The sequence below is a fragment of the Patiria miniata genome, unplaced genomic scaffold, assembly GCF_015706575.1.
Source record: "Patiria miniata isolate m_02_andy unplaced genomic scaffold, ASM1570657v1 HiC_scaffold_20, whole genome shotgun sequence".
NCBI lineage: Eukaryota > Metazoa > Echinodermata > Asteroidea > Valvatida > Asterinidae > Patiria > Patiria miniata.
The window spans coordinates 19019349-19038837 of record NW_024037059.1 but is presented as its reverse complement, the minus strand read 5'-3'; the positions used below and the strand labels follow the sequence as shown (position 1 = coordinate 19038837).

Here is a 19489-nt window from a genome sequence, read left to right as displayed (position 1 = left end):
TTCCTCTTTGAAATCTCTACTGCCATTTGTTTACTGACCTTGATGAAGCTCTGGAGTTGTTCCTGGACGTCTTTGGCTGCATTTTCCTGTTGTTTTTCCAATTTCTCCAGACTTCTTCCCAGAATATTGATCTCTCCTGTCAGATGGTCCAACGATAATCTAGGCGAGTATTGGAGAAAAAAAACACCCCCAAAACAGGCATCCCAAAAAATTGGTCAGTTCATGTTTAACTTGTGGTACTTTCCTTCAGCGCCATCTCTACTGACAAAGGAAATATGGCTACACAGTTGTAAAATTATAGCATTGATGTAGTTCACAAATGAAAAGCATTGCTAGTTGGCAAGCATTCTCTACAATTACCCTTGCGTCATTCTATAAATCTGGGGTCCATTTTTCCTGTCCCTGTTACATCAGACATCTATGCGTTTATAATTCTAATGCACTTCTTAATGCAGTCATCCTCCCAAGAGTGATTATGAAAAGCAAAAAAAAAAAAAAATTATTCACCCAACAAATAAAAAAAAAAAATAATAATTTGAAGTCATTCTTGATGATACTTGAATGGCAAATTAACAGTAAAAGTATCAAGGTAACGGGGACAGGAAAATCGCAAACTTTGGACCCTGAATTTATAGACTGAATCTCTTACTAGTAAAATTTGGAAATTTTTGTTCACATAAATATTGAGGCCTGGTCTTTGTTTTGTGAGACATAAAAGCAACCTAGTTTTACAAATCCGGTTCAGACCAAATCATCGGACAAATTGTCACCATGAATGAGAACCATCACATGAAGAAATGTTTTTCCCAAACAACTAAAGAGGTCCCCCAGCAGTGGACTTTATCTCACCTTGCCGCTTCATTGAGACTCTTCATCTCATTAGGAAAGGACAGCATGTTCTTGTCCTTCTGCTCGGCCATCTCCACGATGTAGTGCATCAGGTTCATGCGCGGCTTGTTGGCCTTGGTGTCAATCAGCTTCATCAGGGAGGATATCTTGAAAGCCATGGCGTTCCCTGCAAAACCTCCCTGTCAACCAAGAGGAGAGAGAAACATCTCTTGAAGTTGTTGCTACAAGTTGAAATTCCATGCAGGTTCCGGCTATGCAATAGTCATCATCACCGTGCTTATTTTAGGTATCCATGGTTGGTCTCCAAAATAAACAAGGAATGTCACTGTTGTAGATTTAAAATCTCTTGTAGTTTTTCCTCGGAAATTGAAGGAACCCATTCTTTGAAGGGAATATACAGCATTTGCTTTCGCTGTTATTTTTAGGAATAGACAGATATTTGATAGCAAATATTGTTACACTGACCTGTTTAAAGTTTTGTGTTCATAGATGCTGGAGAAAACCAAGAAAACAATGTTTTTCTTGTAGTCTGGTTCCCTGACCCAACTTCAGACGAAACGGAGCACTTTATAGACGTCACGGAATTGTCAGGTCAGGAAACTAGACTACCGGTAGCTGGCTTGCACTCGTTCATGGATGTGTAACCGATTGTTAAACGAAATGTGGATTAACTAAAAAAATGGGGGCAGTATTTGTAAAAAGTCATTTTTTTCCTAACTGATACAAAAGTTCCACTTTTCTTGAAAATGAGAGCACACCAGGTGCTGTGATTTTCACAGGATACCTGAGACTATTATTCAATATTCATTTACAGTCAAGTAAGGTATTTCATAATAATTTGGTAGTTTTGTTCTTCATGTTTGCAAATATTGTATATTACTGTTAAGGACCTCTTTCACAATTGCCATTTACCAACAATTCATTGGTTTAATGCCAACTGCTCTGTGCTGCCCTCAGTGAGAAGCAAAAATACCAATGTTGCTTTGCTGTAATTCTTGCAGTCTGGGCCTATCACCTATCTCTCACACAGCAATGATAACTTAATAGGCCTGATATACAAGTCATAAAATAAGTAAGCAGCACTAGTTTCATGGCTAAAGCTAGAGTTTATTGAAATAATCAATCAATGTGTAGCTTACAGAGTTCATGAAGTTTCCAGTCAACAGAATCAGCGTCAGGAATTCCTCCAGGGTCTTGCTGTTGAGGATATCTAGTAAAAAAACCCAGATTATGCTCGTTATCGAAACAAATTCAAGGCTGCTGAAACAAAAGTACCTTGTATCATCTCGTCAGCTAAAAGATCCCCGTTCTATACAGATATATCTGTAGGTTGACATTTTTGCAATCAGATGCAATTTAAAAATAAACAATTATTCATTTACTGTGCCTGAAAAAAATGTTATCATACCCACCTTTGCAAGCTTTCTGTAAAGTGGCCAGTGAGGGTTTGAGGTACGCCAAGTTGGCTGTGAACTCTTCCTTCATCAGCATGCCTTCAACGCGAAGCTTGTAGCTGCATGGACAGATGGGAGATAATAACGATTGCAATATTAATCCATTTAACTCAAGAAACAGGGTAACTTTGAATAAATGTTGTTTCATTGGTGAGAAAAACACTTGCAGCAGTGAAGCTAGGTTTTAGGGAATGGTTTGTCTGCTGAGAATGGACAAAATTACATTAAAAAAAGTTGTGGTCTTGATACTTTGAGAGCTTCAAAAACAACATACTCACCTTGTAACACCTGTAAGCATCAGATAGAACTTTTCTGCAGATCCTAACTTTGTCTTATCTCCATCAAAGCCTTTGATCATATCAATCTGTAAAGCACACCGAAACAATCAAATTTTACTTCTGAAACACCTGTTAGCCTAAATTGTATGGCTAGTATCACACTACACCCACCATAAAAATTTTAATTTGAAGCACCATTAAAACCTGTCATTATTTCTTAAGACTTGTTTTTTGTATTTTGTATGTACGTGACTTATCACAAGTCAAGCACAAGTAATCCAACATCAAGACATTTTTTGTCACTCAACTGTGAACTGACTTGTGACAGACTACAGCTCTGATACGTGATAATTTACATTAATTAATTGCTCAACAATTTCAAGTGTAAACTCTTCTTTTGATTTCATTTCAATGCCAGTGACATCATCACTCTTTTTCGGTTTGAAGTTGCAAAACGGGATTCTAATCCTAGACAATAACTTGAAAACGTCAACGATTGATAATCACTCTTTTGTGTCTACACACCTCATCCTTTTCGGGGAAGACCCTTAGGAGTCCCTTCAATCTCTCAGCTCCACCGAATGCTACCGCGTCTCCTCCAACAATCAGCTCGATGATCTTCTCATTGGGCAGTCGGAACTGCTTCAAGAAGATGTTGACATTCAAGCTCCTTTTACCATCTAAGAGGTTGATCTGGAGAAAAACAAACCGGGATTCCATAAATTGACGATCAGAGTTTGATTATTTTTTGTATATAATCTGTAGATAAACAGAGCAAATTGTCGGTTCTGAACAGAGTTAACCCGTTCTTCTCAGAACCATATAAATTTACTAAAAAGACTGATCTAGTCTCCTTATGAAGGGCAGAGTATATTCCATGCACGCTTTGAGAGAGAGGGTAGTGTCCACACTCTAGACTATTGCTAAACACGTTCCCCTAGAGATCTCAACAAAACTCCTGAGATTATAGGAACACAATGACCAACACAAAAGTGAGTCCCCTATTGGTATGTCACATATTTTGCTTCAAATGACGGAGCATACTGTACGAAACATTGAGTTTACCTGGCTTTTTCTCTGAATTACACACTGACAAAAGCGATTTCTTGTTAAATGGTATTACTTGTCATTGAATGACCTATTCCCTTTCGAGCCTCTAAAATTGCCCCAAATCCCCATCAAGATAAACACTTGGAATGGGAATTTGGAGGAGGGCACATAAATCGAATAATGAACTTTAACAGGATTTTTTTGTGTTGAGTGCCTCTTTCTTCTTTACTAGGCCAGCCAAAAATTTTTTTTTTCTGAAAGAATACCCTGAGTGGAACAGGCTACAGCTCCATGTTACAACGCTGTAAAGACAAATTGTAATGTTTCATTCACTTGTGAAAAACATGGCTATTGATCATGGCTGAGATAAGTGAGCACATTCAAGGTGCAATCGATTGGCGCTGTCAAAATTTACCGGAAGATGAAACAAAAGCCCAACAGCTCACATTTTTAAGGAATCCTGTACCCTGTTGTTGGGCCTTCCTTAAAATAGTCCCTAAGTGCCATTTGTGAATAATAGGAGTACAGAATGAGTGTAGCATGTGGATCCATTACGGCTCAATTCAATTACGGCGGTGCACACTGAACTACATAAAATATTGCGGTAGCTTTTTCTTTCCTTTAATATTAAAGATACATACCAGTTCTCTTTAAAAAAAAAAGAGTTTTTTTCTCCCAACAACTTTTCAATTTGTATTGTTTGTTTTAACAAAGAGCAACATTCCCCCCGATTTTTGGTGTCTGCAACCCTCTAAAAAGGTGCTTTCATGTTGCACATGAATGAACCCGTTCTGTGAAAGCTGCAAGAAATAATTTGATAACTAGACGTTGGTAGATTTTTTTCATTCTATGTTTTGTTCATATTTCTAGGAAACTAGCAATGGCTTAAAAAACCCTCTTTCTTTTTGGATGAAACTCGAAATAGCATGGGGAGTGCAGCTCTAGATTCTGGTTATTTTGTGAATAGGACTGATAATGTGAACCCATTGTGTTGGGTGTCCTTGACTCTAATGCCATATGAGGAGTTAACAAATAACGTGCGATCCATTCAGCTATTTCACACAATGACATAATGAACTCATTCAGGTGAGCCGCTGTGTGGTGTGATCCATTTAACCATCCGACACTCCCCAAAATAGATTCATCAAAACTACAGCTGAATTCATATGATACTGTATCACTACCGAGGTCAAAATACACATTGGGATTTTTTTGGTGATGAGAAAAATATAAATGGATTGTCTGCTTGTTATTGATATAGTTCGGAAGTGATTTTAAATAATTCATGGTAAATATGAGATTCTCCTGAGTAAATACGCTACTCTCTTCAATGAACAGATTTTATGGAGATTTGTCTTAATTTTAGACGATGAGCCCAAAGATCTGTATCACCTATCAAAACAGGTTTCATTTTTTTCTCCATTTCTATACGGCACATCTGGAATGAAGGTTCATATTAAACTGCCATTTTCAAGTTTATTAACCCAAACAAGCGTATCAGCACCCCCCATGTGATAAACATCTTTCTGGAAATGTAATTAGACAAGTCAGTTGAACCATGTCTGTCGTGCTGTCTCAGAGTCTGTGTGCAGTTTTTACAAGTCCGCCAAAAAACTCTACATTATACAATATAAATTAACACATAAATTTATAGAAATTTAGATTTTTAACTGATTATTTATTGCATCATTTTTTTGGCATCTATAGATCATTTCTCTATTAATTCTCTGTTATATATATTATTATAATATCATTTCTCTATTATTTTCCCAAAATAAACATGTACCATCAGTCTTAACACTAACATACAATATTGCCGATATAAATAGACTGCAAATTCATTAAAAACAAGTTGAACTTATCACATTTTTACATTACTAATTTGCCACACATGTGCTCGATATTTCCTAGGTATCTTATTTCTCTACGGACAGCCTGTGCCGAAAACCTGATTTGTACTGCAATAATCATCCCAATTTGTCTCAGATGAGCGGAGAGCAGTAGACTGAATCCTCCGCAACTCGAAGTTCAGGGTTTACGGCAACAAAGAGACAAGTTTAATGAATACCAGGAGAAATAGTACACCTCACACAAGACTGTGAATAAAACTTTAATGCCCAACATTATTGCAATATTGGAACTTGCCAAGGACAAAGCTGCATAAAATCAATATGAAATGGTTCATTTTGTGGCTGTGGTTGACAAGTAGCATTTTGTATCTTTTGTATCATGTTAACGTGTTTCTCAAGTTACAGGAAATTTCGTGGAATTTGAACAATTCTCTTGTTTTGTGGAGGGGGTGGTTTGAATTACAACTAGCCTTGGACAAAGTCCTTTCTACGTTTTTAGATTTGGGTTTTGCTTTTTGCCAACATAATACTTAACATAATACTAAAGAGCTCTTAAATAAAACCTTTTGCACGTGAGCACAGACATACATGTATAAGGTCTCAACCTCGGAGCTTGTCAGGGTCGATAGCCCTTTCCTGCCTGTCAATCCAACAATGGGCAATGACCAATCAGAACCAGAGGTTTGGTCAGGTGACCACCGCAGCTCGGTCAAACTTGGTCACAATCAATATGTAAAATGTACACAAACCAATGGGTCGGGCTAATGGACAAATTTACATTTAACCCCAACCACCCCAACTCCATCAAAATCCATCCCCCCATTTTGGTGGTTTTTGGGGGACTTATTCCAGAAGGCCTGGCGTGACTAAATGTTTATGTACATGATGGATTGGGCCTAATGGCCTGAAGCAGTGCTAGGGATATCCGATTGATTTTGCCTAGCTTCCTGTACTGCTAGGGAGTTAGGGTTAACAGGTTTGAATGTAATTTAAGATGGGCACCTCATTCAATGAGTTTAGATTTTGCCGTTTGAAATGTTTTTGGGGGGATATTGAACAAAATTCAAGGCTTATTTTCACCTCTGTGGGTTGCTTCTTCTTGACTTTCTGCTCATCTTCACCGGGTTTCTTGGCCTGCTTCTGGCTGAACAGGTCTTCCAGGCCTTGGTACTCCGGGGACAGGTTGGTCTGCTGCTGGGGGTTCTCACTGATGCATCGCCAGATGTTCTTCTTGGCTGTGCACGTGTTAAAGTAATCATAGTATTTGTCATGACTTAATAAACAAATAAATGGCTGATTCAGCACATGATGAAATATTTCCATATGGGTCATTCTATGAATTTGGGGTCCATGTTTTTCCCATCCCTGTTACATCTGAAATTTACGATTTTAAAATTCTGGATGCACTCTTTAAAGTTATAGTCCATCATTTGCAGCCATCCGAAAAGTAACTGGCGTAATTCTTGTTGAAAAACAAACTTGGTTGAAAGATAGTAAGGGAACTAAACTCCCTGTGAAATTATTCTTTCTGGGAAGCTGTCATTTTGAAGTAATTAACGAAAGAAGGCATTTCCAACGGTGATTCTTAAGAAGCACCGCAGGAAAATTTAAATTAGTAGTTCGTTTTGTTATTCAGCGCAGCGCGCACAAGTATTGGAACGACGCACACGCTCGCGCCGTTGTTATAATTCGTCGGATCAGTGCGCTACGTCGCGTATAGCTGCAATTCAAAACAATTCAAAACATTATTCAGTAATTTTGATTTGAAATTGAGATCTTAGAATGCTGTTTTTCTCGGAATGTACAGCTGAAGCTTAGCTGAAACTTCATCAGGTTAGTTGCTCAGTATCCTTCATTAGATTTTGAACTCTTTTGTTGCTTCAAACGAACAAAATGCACAAATTACAAATGATGGACTATAGCTTTAATACCAGAATCCTCCAAGATATATCAATAGCAAACTACCTACCCAACACATAAAACCAGTTTAAAGTCCTTTTTAATGATACCAGAATGGCAAATGACAAACTTCAGGGGTAACAGGGACAGGGAAAAGGTCACACTTTGGACCCTAAGATTACCACATAACCCATGAATGAAATGTCCCAAGCTTTACAAATGTTGAAAATCTGTACTATTTAAATCAAAACTTGCATCTGTGTGAGGAAACTAAAACAAACAAAAGGAAACCACAAGAGAAAAGATAATACACTATGATCTCTCTAGCATCAGCCAGAACTAATTATGCACCCCACAGAATAAACCATGTATGAAACATTCCAAGCTATACAAATGTTAAACATCTGTACTATTTAAAACAAAACTTGCATCTGTGTGAGGACACTAATACAAACGAAAGGAAACAACAAAACAAAAGATAATACATATGATCTCTCTAGCACCAGCCAGAACTGTGCATCCCATTGTCAGCTTAGCCTTGTGTGATGCTATATTGGACTTTTGGCTTCACATGTTTGTATTTAGGCCTACTCTCAGTTTCAGAGTCACTGAGTTTCAGCTGTGTACTTTTGATAGGATTTAAGTCAATTGTGCTCAACCTCATTTCAAGGCTGTATATTCTTGTAGTTTGTGGCGAGATATAGCCTATTTTAAGTTAAATTTGAAGAGTTCCATGTTAATACCCGTTTGCACTAACATTTTAATGAGTTTTTTGGAAGATGTATGGTACTCTGCAGTGGATTGTTTAATGTTTAATTTTTTTAATTCTACCCACTGAGAGAAATAACTCAAATTGCACTAAAAGAAATTGTTGAAGGCATATAGGATCATTTGCATTTATCCCAAAAGTAACAAACCACATTATTTTCAAAAGCCTTACTTGGATTAAAGAGCATGGTACTAAACACCCCGTGAAATTATTCTGTCTGGCTTGCTGTCATTTCGAAGAAATCAAGAAATGTAGGTGATTTCCAACGATCAGTCAATTGACAGATTTTTGGAGATAAAGCCTGCCATTGACAAAATCGAGTTTCATGATCAAAAGGCTGCGCCTGGTTTGCACTGTTTTCTCAAAAAGCACAATATCCACTGGGCTGAAACCTCAACAGGTTAGGTTTTGAACACTTTTCTTTGGATCTAGAGTGGTGTTGTTATTGGAGACGAACTAAATGCATGAAAAGCAAATGATCCTATAATGCCTTTAAACAAAGGTAATTTGAAATGCCACACAGTCCATAAGGCTATCAGCACAAGTGCTGTCAACCACATGAGCATGAGAGCATCTTACATTACAGATGACTTGCGGGTGATAAGATATAAAGGTCATTGCGATCTTGAACACGAAGATGCCAACATTGCCGAAATGTGATACACTGAGGAGAATGCTGTTATCATCTCCTTTGAATGTGGAGAAGATTCTAAAAATATCTTGTCTTGCAACGCACTTTGTAACGCAATAGCTGAAGGCTATAACTCTGACTGCTTCAAATCTGCCTAAATCCAACAGCTGGTTTTAAAAGTATTTTGATAGATCTAGACTTTACAACACAGCAAAGTATAGAGAGTTTGACTTACTGCACGTGGTTGGGTTAGGTTTAAAGAAACCCTCTGGTAAAACATCTGTGATTTAGGATAACAATTTATATAAATCACTCTACCTATTAAAAAAAAAAGATTTTCTTAATGATATGTAGAGTGAATCAATAATAGGACTCACCAGTTGAAGTAGGTGGTGTCATTACTTTGTTGGGTGGGATTTTAGACCAATTCAGGATCTTGAGCTTCTTTGTTGGCTTGGGTGCAACTGTAGGAGAAGCTGAGTACTGAGCAGGTGCCGTTGCAGGCCTTATGAAGCCCCCTGGGGGAGGAGGCGGTGGTGGGCCTCCCATGCCTGGTAGGGGTGGGGGAGGAGGGGCACCTCCCATGCCCGGAGGTGGGGGTGGCGGTGGGGCGCCACCCATGCCTGGTAGGGGTGGAGGAGGAGGAGGGGCACCACCCATTCCTGGCGGGGGAGGTGGTGGTGGGACCCCACCCATTCCTGGCAGGGGAGGTGGTGGTGGGACCCCGCCCATTCCTGGAAGGGGAGGTGGCGGTGGGACCCCACCCATTCCTGGTGGGGGAGGTGGCGGTGGGACCCCACCCATTCCTGGCAGGGGAGGTGGCGGTGGGACCCCACCCATTCCTGGCAGGGGAGGTGGTGGTGGGACTCCACCCATTCCTGGCGGGGGAGGTGGTGGTGGGACCCCGCCCATTCCTGGTGGGGGAGGAGCTGGAGGAATGTTTGCTTGTGGAGTTGTTCCTTCCATGCCAGGTAATGGTGGGGGTGGAGGTGCAGCTGGAGGTGCTGCCTGAGAGTCCAATGACGTATCTCTCTGTACGACGACTGCTTCTCTCACCATGCTGCCCCCATGCTGACCCGGTGTCACCATGACAATCTCCTCTTCAGTCTGAACTCCAGCATCCACCGTGTCCACTTTCTTCTCCGCCTTTGTTGGCAATGCAGTCCGATACATATCCTTCATCTTCACCAGTTTCACCGCCTCCGAGAGACCGCATTTCAAAATCTCCTTGACCTCCTCGGGGTGGTCTAGCACCATGAGTTGACCAATCAGACGGTCCGAGATATCAAAGAGAATATCCGAGACTGGGTCGTCCGGCTCAAACTGAAGAAGTGATTGGAGGAGGGATAGAAGTGGCGCGGCATTTGGAGAGTTAGACACCTACATGTACAACATAAAAAGAAGAAGAAAAAAATTACAGCTAGTGTAGCTTAAATTATCATCAAAGGGTTTTCAATATTGGTAACTGCCCCTTACTGAAATAAATCTGGGAGAACTCTATGTTGACTGCTCTCTGAGAGCTTGTGATAAAAAAAGCCACAAGCTTACTCAGGTTGGACTTGAACCTCTTGCTTACTCAAGTAAGCAAGTACCTCTTGCTTACTAAAGCAGACATCTTACTCAATTCACGGAGCTTGTTTAGGGTCAAAGAGCAAGCTCTAGGTAAAGGGTTCAACCTTTCCAGTCACCGTTAGGCAAAATTCTACCCAAAGTCATTGTCTGGAACCTTTAACCTTTGAACAGACAACATGTTAGACCTTCTTAGTGAAAATGCCTAATGGCGATTGGCGAATGAATGTTGCAAAACTGCAGCATGCAACACTCTCAGGCCTTAACTGAGAAATTCTACGTTCATGAGGTCTGACATGCTATGATGGACTGGTACATTTACAATCGAGTTTTGTCCCCCGAGGAAACATGCATTTTCTATGGGAACTATTTCTTTGAGGATTAATGCTGGCAGAAGTGGGTCTTCAGCTTGGAAATGGGTTGAAAGCCCCATCATTGAATGCTCCAGCTTTCTATTATTCATCGCCTTTTCAGGAATCGTGGCACTGCAAAGATTGGATCGATTCGAACAAGTCCTATTGATGCCTTATTTGTATTGCAATTTATATGGTGCATATGTTGCATATCATGCTCTTTGCGCCACCTGAAAGCTGAAACTGGGTTCTTTTAAGACCCGGTTTTACTTTTTTTCCCAACAATCTCCACATCATGAGTTACCAGCTGAAAAAGACTTTGGAATGGTTCCAATATAGGAATAACAAATGAAAAGTTAATTTCCAAAATGCTATAAATCCATTGTTGCAGGGTTGTGAAAATATATAGAATGTACACAGAGTATCAGCTATTTCTAAACTGCATTTGTCACTTGATTGTATACTTAAATTGCGTTTAACTATATAACAGCCATCGAAACCGACTTCGGGTGACCAGGAGAGGGCGGTATTCCAAAAGGTCACAGTGACGAAATAGCATCTCAAAAACAAACAAAATTTAGTTTCTCTTTTATGTTTGAAAAACAGCATGTATTTTGGGATTTTGAACCTTTTTAAAGATTGCATCAAAGACGTCCATGGGGCTGTTGAGGTCCACCCCATCGTCAGGGAAACAGGACAAGAGTTCCTCATCGTCTTCCATCTTCTTCTCGTCGAAGACGTCCAGCTGGATGCAGAGATCGCCGTCATCCTTGTCATCTTGTCTGAGCGAGAAAGAGCGAATAAAGGAATTCAAGTTGAAAAAGTGGGAAATAAAAATATCAGCTTAGCAGGTTAATTGGCGCATAATTTGTCGCAGCAGTTTGACCTGGCGTGTGCTTTCAGTGCTTAGTGCATAAGGCTGCTTTGCAGAATCAGCATAGAGTTAAATTTTAAAAACTGGAAAGTGCACTCACTACATGCAGACATGCTGACAAAAGGACAACCAACAGAAATTTCTAAGTAGGCAAAATGCAGAACATAATACAACAATTTTAAATACTGGGGGTGTGCCCACTTTCAGCGCGTAAATTCTCTGCGTTTTGTCCACGTAAAAAATGGCCACTACATGTTCTGCTTGCGTAGCATAGCAAGTACGCTCTCTAGTTTATAAAATATAACTATGAGAATCAGTGATAAAACGTGCCACCTGGCAACATCTAGAGTTAGTGTAGACAGTCGTAGAAAATTCCTATGTTCCTAAAAAAAGAAACATTTTTGGGCTATTAATCAAAGCTTTTTCCTTCTGAGATGTGAAGCTTCAAAGGAAAACAGACTATCACCTCATCCCTTTACTGTGATATTTTGATAACACGGTGCACCAAATTCATGAGGAAAAAAAACAAGACGGTGCCAGCAACAATATCAGACACGTGCAATAAAAAGTTAACAATAACAAAGGTTTGCATAGAAATCACTCCATCATGTTTTGCTTTTTGTCTCCATAAAATAATGTCAGGGAGTATGCAAAAGGCAGCCTTACCATATGTGTAAGAAGAATGGTTGATCACCTTTTTAGCCATACAAAGAGTAACACATTTCTTAACTACGAATTTAACAACTTTGTAGCAAGGGAATGTTTGGCAAAGTCCTTCACATTTTAGGTGGCGGGGAAATGCTAGCAAGCAAGACCCAAGAACCAATGCAATTACATATTACCAATTCACCAGTCAAGGATTGAAACTGATGCTTTTACATGTATTTGGGCATTACGGACTGTTCAAGAAAGATTTTTGACAGTGACTTAACCATCATCATTGACATGATAGTGACAATGACATCACTGTCTGCACAAAAGCAGCGAATTACACAGAAAAAACCAACAGTACTCTTTCTGTGCAATAGAAAGCACAGTGGTGGATCCCCGCTCAAAAGACACAAAGCTCAATCTACTTTTAATTTGTTGGAAACGAGAACTGTAAATAGTACAAACAATAAACAGGCCAGGTCAACCCATGCCAAAGAACTGCTTCTATTTTTTTTTAAAACTATACCACTCCCTACATCAAACTTTTCAATATTTCCATTTTTTGAAAGTGCAATTCCATCTTGCGAGCAAAGACGTGTGCCCTCACTTTATAAAAGCAGAAATGTATTTAGACAAGAAGTACAGAAACACCAAATATACACTAACACTAACAATCATGACTGTAGAACTTGAAATGATCCATGCAACAAATTTGTTAACTGGTCACAGACTCAGCTGACTTGTTTTCAATTTACACGCTTTGAAGTTTTGGAAATCTTTTACCCGTGAAAAAAATATGGAATGTCGTCGGTTTAAAGTTGCATTACATTTCTTATTCTACAGCAATATACCACACCACACAATAACAAAAAATCCCATACATTAAATTCAAACAACAGAACTCAACACAAATAAAAAACTAATCGAAAACTACAAAAAGCACAACCCACCACCTCAACACAGAAACGCTACACAGAGGCTTCCCAAACCCTTAGGAAAGAATTGACTTTAACATCAATTTTTTTGGGTGCTTTGCAGAACATATAAAGTTTAGCTGTCCTGCTAAACATGAATGTACATTACCTTGTTAACTCGATTCTGGCAATTGAACAAAATGGATGAAAATTATGAAAATTGTTAGAAAATGTGAACCTGATGACAAACAATGACATGAAAGAAGACAAAACTGTGATAGTTTGAGTTTGCATGATACATGTTGATACTAAAGGTTTTAAAATTTTGAAGTCACTTGTTTAACCTCCCTTACCCCCTAGTACTTCCTCAGGACTACCCTGCTAAATCCAACAGAGTCCAACCGGACGTTCCTGTTCAATCCACTGTGCCTTATTTTCAGTTGTCTGCTGAATCCAACGAAGTCCAACTTGGCGTTATAATGTGGTTCAATTGCCTGCTGAATCCAACGTTTTGCATCAGGAATGCACACAAGGGGTTAACTGCTCAATCCAACAGGCTCCATCGGGTATGTGACATAGTTGGATCCTGTTGGATTCAGCAGGGTTAGGGTTAATTTATAAATACCTAAGACAGTTTACCCATTCCTATTGGTCGAGAGCCCATCACATGGGTGGTTTTAAACCGCTGTTAAAACACCGCCTGCATTTAAACACTTTATTCCTGCACCAATGCGTTTTTGCTACATCGTGCGCGCAGTATGCACTGCGCATGCCAACCTCTATAAAAGGAGATTGTTTTAGCACTACACTCGCAAGGCACATAACATAGACATGGCTTGAGGGGTGTTTAACAAACAATGAGGTAAAATTATTGAACGAAATTGTTGAAAAATTGTGAAATTTAGACTTGTTTCGACTTTTTGATGGAAAGGTATTTATGAAGGGAATAAATATGTGCTTGGCTGGTATGGCTCAGGCTTTATCCCCGTCCAGGCCCCCAACCGGCTTTGAACATACTTGCTGAAAACTGGACAAAAACATATTTATTTCCTTAATGAATTAATGAATATATAATATGATAAATTTGTAAATAGTCTGCCATATGATCAGCATGAGTTGGATTTTTATGTATTGGCATAAAACTTGTTAATATGTTAATGCATGGATGCAGAAACTAGGAAAGTCACCTACATATATACATGTACACAAAAGCAAGGTCAGAAGCAGAATAAATTAAAACAAGAGTATTGTGGAAAAAGCAAAATAACTAAATAACTAAGTAGGCGGCAAGTGAGCAAACACGTATGGAAAATAACCATGCCAAACTACATGTAAGAGCTATATGTACTATTTTTTTTTAAATCGAAAAAAAAAATTGTCAGTTTTATTTTGCCAGCTCATGCTGCTGCATAATTGTTCATTTCTCAGTAACACTTACATGTATACTTCACTTGAGTCGTAATTTTAGATAGATTTATGGAAACTTTTGCAATATAATATCGGGGTATTTGATCTGATCCACTAATTGAGTAATAAATTCCAAGGATTTTGGACTGGATACATATATTGCAGTTTATATGGAGGGCCATAAATTAAACTGTAGCTGTATTAATTTACGTATTTGAAGTAACACTCAGTGATGAGGAAATATTCTATGAAACCATGAACCAATTCATGATAATTACAGCAAAAGCTAATCACTGTTCCACAGTTCTACTTTGATCAATGTTTGAGGCAAATGCACACGAAGTGCCAGCAGTGCATCAGAAGTGCATCAAAATTGTGACAGTTGTGTAGAGTAGGACCCCTCTTTAGTTTTATCAAATTAGAATCAAGGGTGTTTTATAATCATTCCAAAATGACCGTTTTAACCTACAGCTGACTTCTCTCAATTCTAATGACACAATTTTTTTGGAATTTAGAAAAGTTTCTTGGGGTAGAAATTGCAGTTTTTGTACGTGGTTTACAGTTGATGCTGTGCGATTCAGCTTGGTATTGCACGTTCACAGTACATATCTTTATTTTTTGCGTTGCCTTTTGTCATCTTCGTCATTATTTTACCCCCAAATTTTCCTCAAAAATTCAAAACCCTGCCCTCTGACAAACCTGTTTTTCTCTTAATATTGGCAAATTGTCTGGTAAGTCAAATAAATTGAAAGTGGATTTTGTTCTCTTATAGGAAATGGGCCCTCACTACACAATGGCCAAAATGTTCACAAGAAATACTTCTTTGAAGCAAATGCAATGTTGTCCAAATATTCCGTTGTGACAAATGCTTCAGAAATCTCAATGTCAACTGAAAAAGAATAATGGTGTTATGACGTGATGGAACACGGATGTGAGCCACATGAAATTAAGGCTAGCACTCATTATCTCTAATACAGTTGAATACAAGCATGCATGTTAATTTATTACAAACACGCATCCTCTGTATGATCTTATCGCACATTGATTACAACAATTGATAGTTTTTTTTTAATGGGAAACTGTCGTGTATATATCATTATGGAAATACTCCTCGTAAATAATAATTGGCAGGCTGAACTATCATAGTGTAAGCACTGAGTGTTTCTACAGTAATGAGCAAGTATCTTTTCATAATTGATACGCTTGCATAATTTTGGTTTGAACAAATTTAGCTTCACATAGGAGCAAAGTATGAGTGTCTCTTGTTTAAGCTAGGCCATGTGCTGATTGTGGCTTAAGTTGTCAAAATTTCTTTTAGGAACCTGTTCCATGCAGGATTTACCAAGAAATCTTTAATGTCCTGGTCAAACCTGTTTACTCCCTGTTCTTCAAATTTATAACTGCAATGACCAGGTTTTTGCTCATTTGGAGAGTACTTCGATTCCGTCACATAATTCAGAAAGTTGCCTTGCACCTCACAAGCAAAGGCTCTCCAATCCACTGAGTGCAATCAAAGAAATTTACGAATACAGAAGCAGAGAAACAGCCACAGCCAATTCAAAAATAAATGATTGTTTCACTGGTAAATTTTTTTCTGAAAACCAAAAGTCTTTTGAGCTTGGCATTACCAGGATGACGCTGACATTTGCCAAATGAAAACTGTACATGAACATTTCTGAATGTGATGAGAATGAGAAATGCATTTCAAAAGCATCAAGGTAGAGCCCTATTAAAGATCTCCAAGGAAGATCTAAAAACAATATCAAGTAAAACGCAGTTTCAACGACAGATTTCCCTTCCATATGTTAAGATATCAGCACAGTACAGCATGTACACCTTGGTTGAATTTAAATGATCAATGCCTGTATTAACTTGAAAGTACTACAGATTCAATGCTAATACCACTGTGCAATATAATATCAGAAACAGCAAAAGCTACCATTTGGGAAAAAATAATGCAACCTGACGCCACTTCCGCGATTGTGTACAAAGTCTATGGAGAGTCATGAACATTTTCTAAGTATTTTCTAACAAACTTGGAAATGTTTCTCAGTCCCAGATTCATGTCTTATCAAATTTGTAATGAACGACCTTCATTGAGATGATATATGAATAAAAAAGTTGTGTCAGGTTGCAACATTTTTTACACCATTTGATTTACATCATGAAATTATTTTAGCTCTGTGGGCCATACTCACCTAAAATTGGAGAGGATATCCAGCAGTTGTAGGCCAATAAACTCATTTCGTAGACGCACTCTTGTCTCAAAGTCCACCGTGCTCATCAAGATGCAGTTAATGAAGGACAGCAGGCATATCTTGTATGGGATGATCTCGGCATTACGCAGCTCGTTGATGATCAGACTGAAACGATAACGCTGGTTCTTGGAAACCTAGACGACAGGTACGGAAGGCAAATCGCCTTAATAAATAATTATGCACATTTATGTGTTTAGTGCTAGCGGTTCAACAGAAACAGGGGTAGCAAATTACAAAATGTCACCTGTTTTCTTCGAAATTGGTTGTGATTGGAATAAAACAAACCCGAATCATGAATATCTTCTCTTCAATTGAACATCCAAAAATTACACTTACGACCAAATGAAGCGAAAATTTCAAAAATACAAACATATCAGGAAGGAGGGGGGGGGGGGGGAAGAATTAACTAGCCACCAGGGCCCAATTTCATAGCGCTGCTTAACAGCCGACTTTGTGCTTACCGAGCCTCCATCTATTTCACAGGGACCGTTAAGCAGTAAGCGCAGCAAAAGCACGCTTAACCCCAGAAAAAAACTTTGCTTAAATCAGTGACGTAACAAAAGAAATCTCCATGCGCACGCAACCGTTAGCATGAAATAGTGCTTAAGCAGCAGCATGATTTTCTGCTATAGTAAGCACAACTTTTCTGCTTACTGTTAAGCAGTGCTATGAAATTGGGCCCTGGCATATAGGTTTGCAAACAATTATAAGCACACACCAAACACTTCTGGTGACTTCATTCAGAAAAACTCAATTTGTTCCCAAGGAAATGCACAAGCCCAAGTACCTGTTGTGTATTGAAGTTTTAAGTTGGGGGTAACTGTTCCAATTCATGACAACCCAGATTTTGACAACTGTTGATTCCTTTTATACAGTTACTTAGCACCATGAATGAAAGAGACTCAATACACTGAAAAGATGAATTTGCATGGGGAATCCATAAAACCATTTTTTTTTTACTCAATTAAATGAATTCATTGACCTCATTTTTATATTCACTGGTCAAATGTATTCTGTTTGTACATGGCCAGGGTAGAAACTGATATATTGACCGAAGGTTTTCAAAGTCTACTTTCCATTTCAAATTGTCCAAAAACGGCATACGATTACAAGAGCAACCAATTCAAAAACAAATTGCCAGTGGATTTGCACATCAATGGTACAGCCCCGAGATTTGTGTGAAAAGCTGCCGCGTTGCCATGGCAACTACTTATTCGATACGGTGACACAAATTGCGTGCGATGCTTCCAGGTGTCCCGCTTCCCCCATAGGTAATCCGATTTCTTGGGAATGACCAAACAGGAAAATGCACGGTTCTCGTTCAGATGCGCGGGGAAAGACTGCCTAGGGCAGGACATCTTGAGAAGAGGAGGCAGGGAAATTGTGGATTGGCTTGTGGGGTAATTGTCCTTTCATGAATGCACTGTAATGCACCTGTAAATAGAAGCTAGTCTCTTGACAGACTCATTGGTTGACCATATGCTGGTCAATTTCACTTGATAATGCTTGAAATTGGCATTTTTAACAAGATGAAGCAACGACTTGGGAGTCGTTAAGTGAGGGAAGTTGTCCACCTTCCTGGGAACAGTTTCTTTCATAAACCAGCAGGATTTTTGTTAAGAAATTAATTGGAAAGATAATCATTTATGGCTGAATAAGAAAAGTGTCTTTTTTAAATCCTTTTCATTTAAAGCAACATTTAACACGGCTTCTTTAAATCCAGCAGCCATCTTGGTGATACCTTTGTTACTTCAGTAACAATGAAGGCCCCAGAAGTCTGCTCCTGCGTATACCTTAATGGAACAAAAGCACACACCTCTAAGATGGCTGCAGTGCAAAGGGCCTATAGCAATTAACACTCTTAAGAGTCTTAACAAATCTTCACCAGATCAGATGCCTTAGACAGAGAACTATCGCAGGGTTGAGGAGAGGGGGTAAAGGCAAGGGTGGTGGTGGGGGGGAGGGTGATGTTGTGTTACAAGGGGGGGGGGGTTACGGGGGTGGTGGGGGAGTACGGGGATGGTGGGGGAGTGCAGAGGTGGTGGGGGAGTGCAGAGTTGGTGAGAAGAGGGGGTAGTGCAGGGGTCGTAAAGGAGGGGGAGTGGGGGGTGGTGCGGATTGGGGGAAGGGGTGGTATCCGGGGGTGGGGGAGGGTGGTATGCGGGGGGATGGGGGAGGTGTGATTGCGGGGTGTGGGAGGGGGGTTGAAGGCAAATATGGGTGAGAGAGATGGGGTTGGGTGGGGGGAGGGGAGGGTTGAGGGATAATCTCTTACCTTGTAGTTTTCCAGGGCGTCGATTGCCAGCGTGTATCCCAAATCATTGTACAGACAGAGTGCAGAGAGAAGTTCAAATACTGCCTTCTTGACCAGAGTGTTGTTGGTGTCGAGGGCTATACGAGAAAAAAAAAGAACATCTAATTCAAATATTTGAACTGGTAAAAGTTGGAGCCAGAGTACCTTTTAATGTAGTTCACTTTGACTGCAGTGCATGGCAGTATATGTGCCTGTCTTCTCAGCAATGAGCATTTGGAATTTAATTTTAAACGATTAAACTATCAACCAAAGGGTTTCAAACAACAGGTTATGTTTGACACAACTGCACTTATTTTTTTCCACAAGCCATATGTTAAATCCTGGAGGAAGGAATGATTGCACAAGTTTTCCACTTGAGACTTTAGCTCT

General features: G+C 39.4%; 1 protein-coding gene across 3 annotated transcripts in view; it reads right to left on the bottom strand.

Moving 5' to 3' along the window:
- LOC119727744 (inverted formin-2-like) overlaps positions 1-19489 on the bottom strand; it is a 45247-nt gene that overhangs the window by 9494 nt on the left and 16264 nt on the right. For 2 of the 3 annotated variants that reach the window (XM_038199784.1, XM_038199786.1), the window contains exons 3-14: positions 19082-19197; positions 16747-16940; positions 13311-13325; positions 11331-11484; positions 9158-10160; positions 6562-6716; positions 3107-3274; positions 2582-2667; positions 2262-2362; positions 1989-2059; positions 850-1028; positions 39-159 (exon numbers count right to left, since the gene is read on the bottom strand). In XM_038199784.1, the coding sequence (XP_038055712.1) occupies positions 39-159; positions 850-1028; positions 1989-2059; positions 2262-2362; positions 2582-2667; positions 3107-3274; positions 6562-6716; positions 9158-10160; positions 11331-11484; positions 13311-13325; positions 16747-16940; positions 19082-19197 (2363 nt within the window). The remainder of the gene's footprint in view (positions 1-38; positions 160-849; positions 1029-1988; positions 2060-2261; positions 2363-2581; positions 2668-3106; positions 3275-6561; positions 6717-9157; positions 10161-11330; positions 11485-13310; positions 13326-16746; positions 16941-19081; positions 19198-19489) is intronic. The other variant, XM_038199785.1, reaches the window with a different exon arrangement.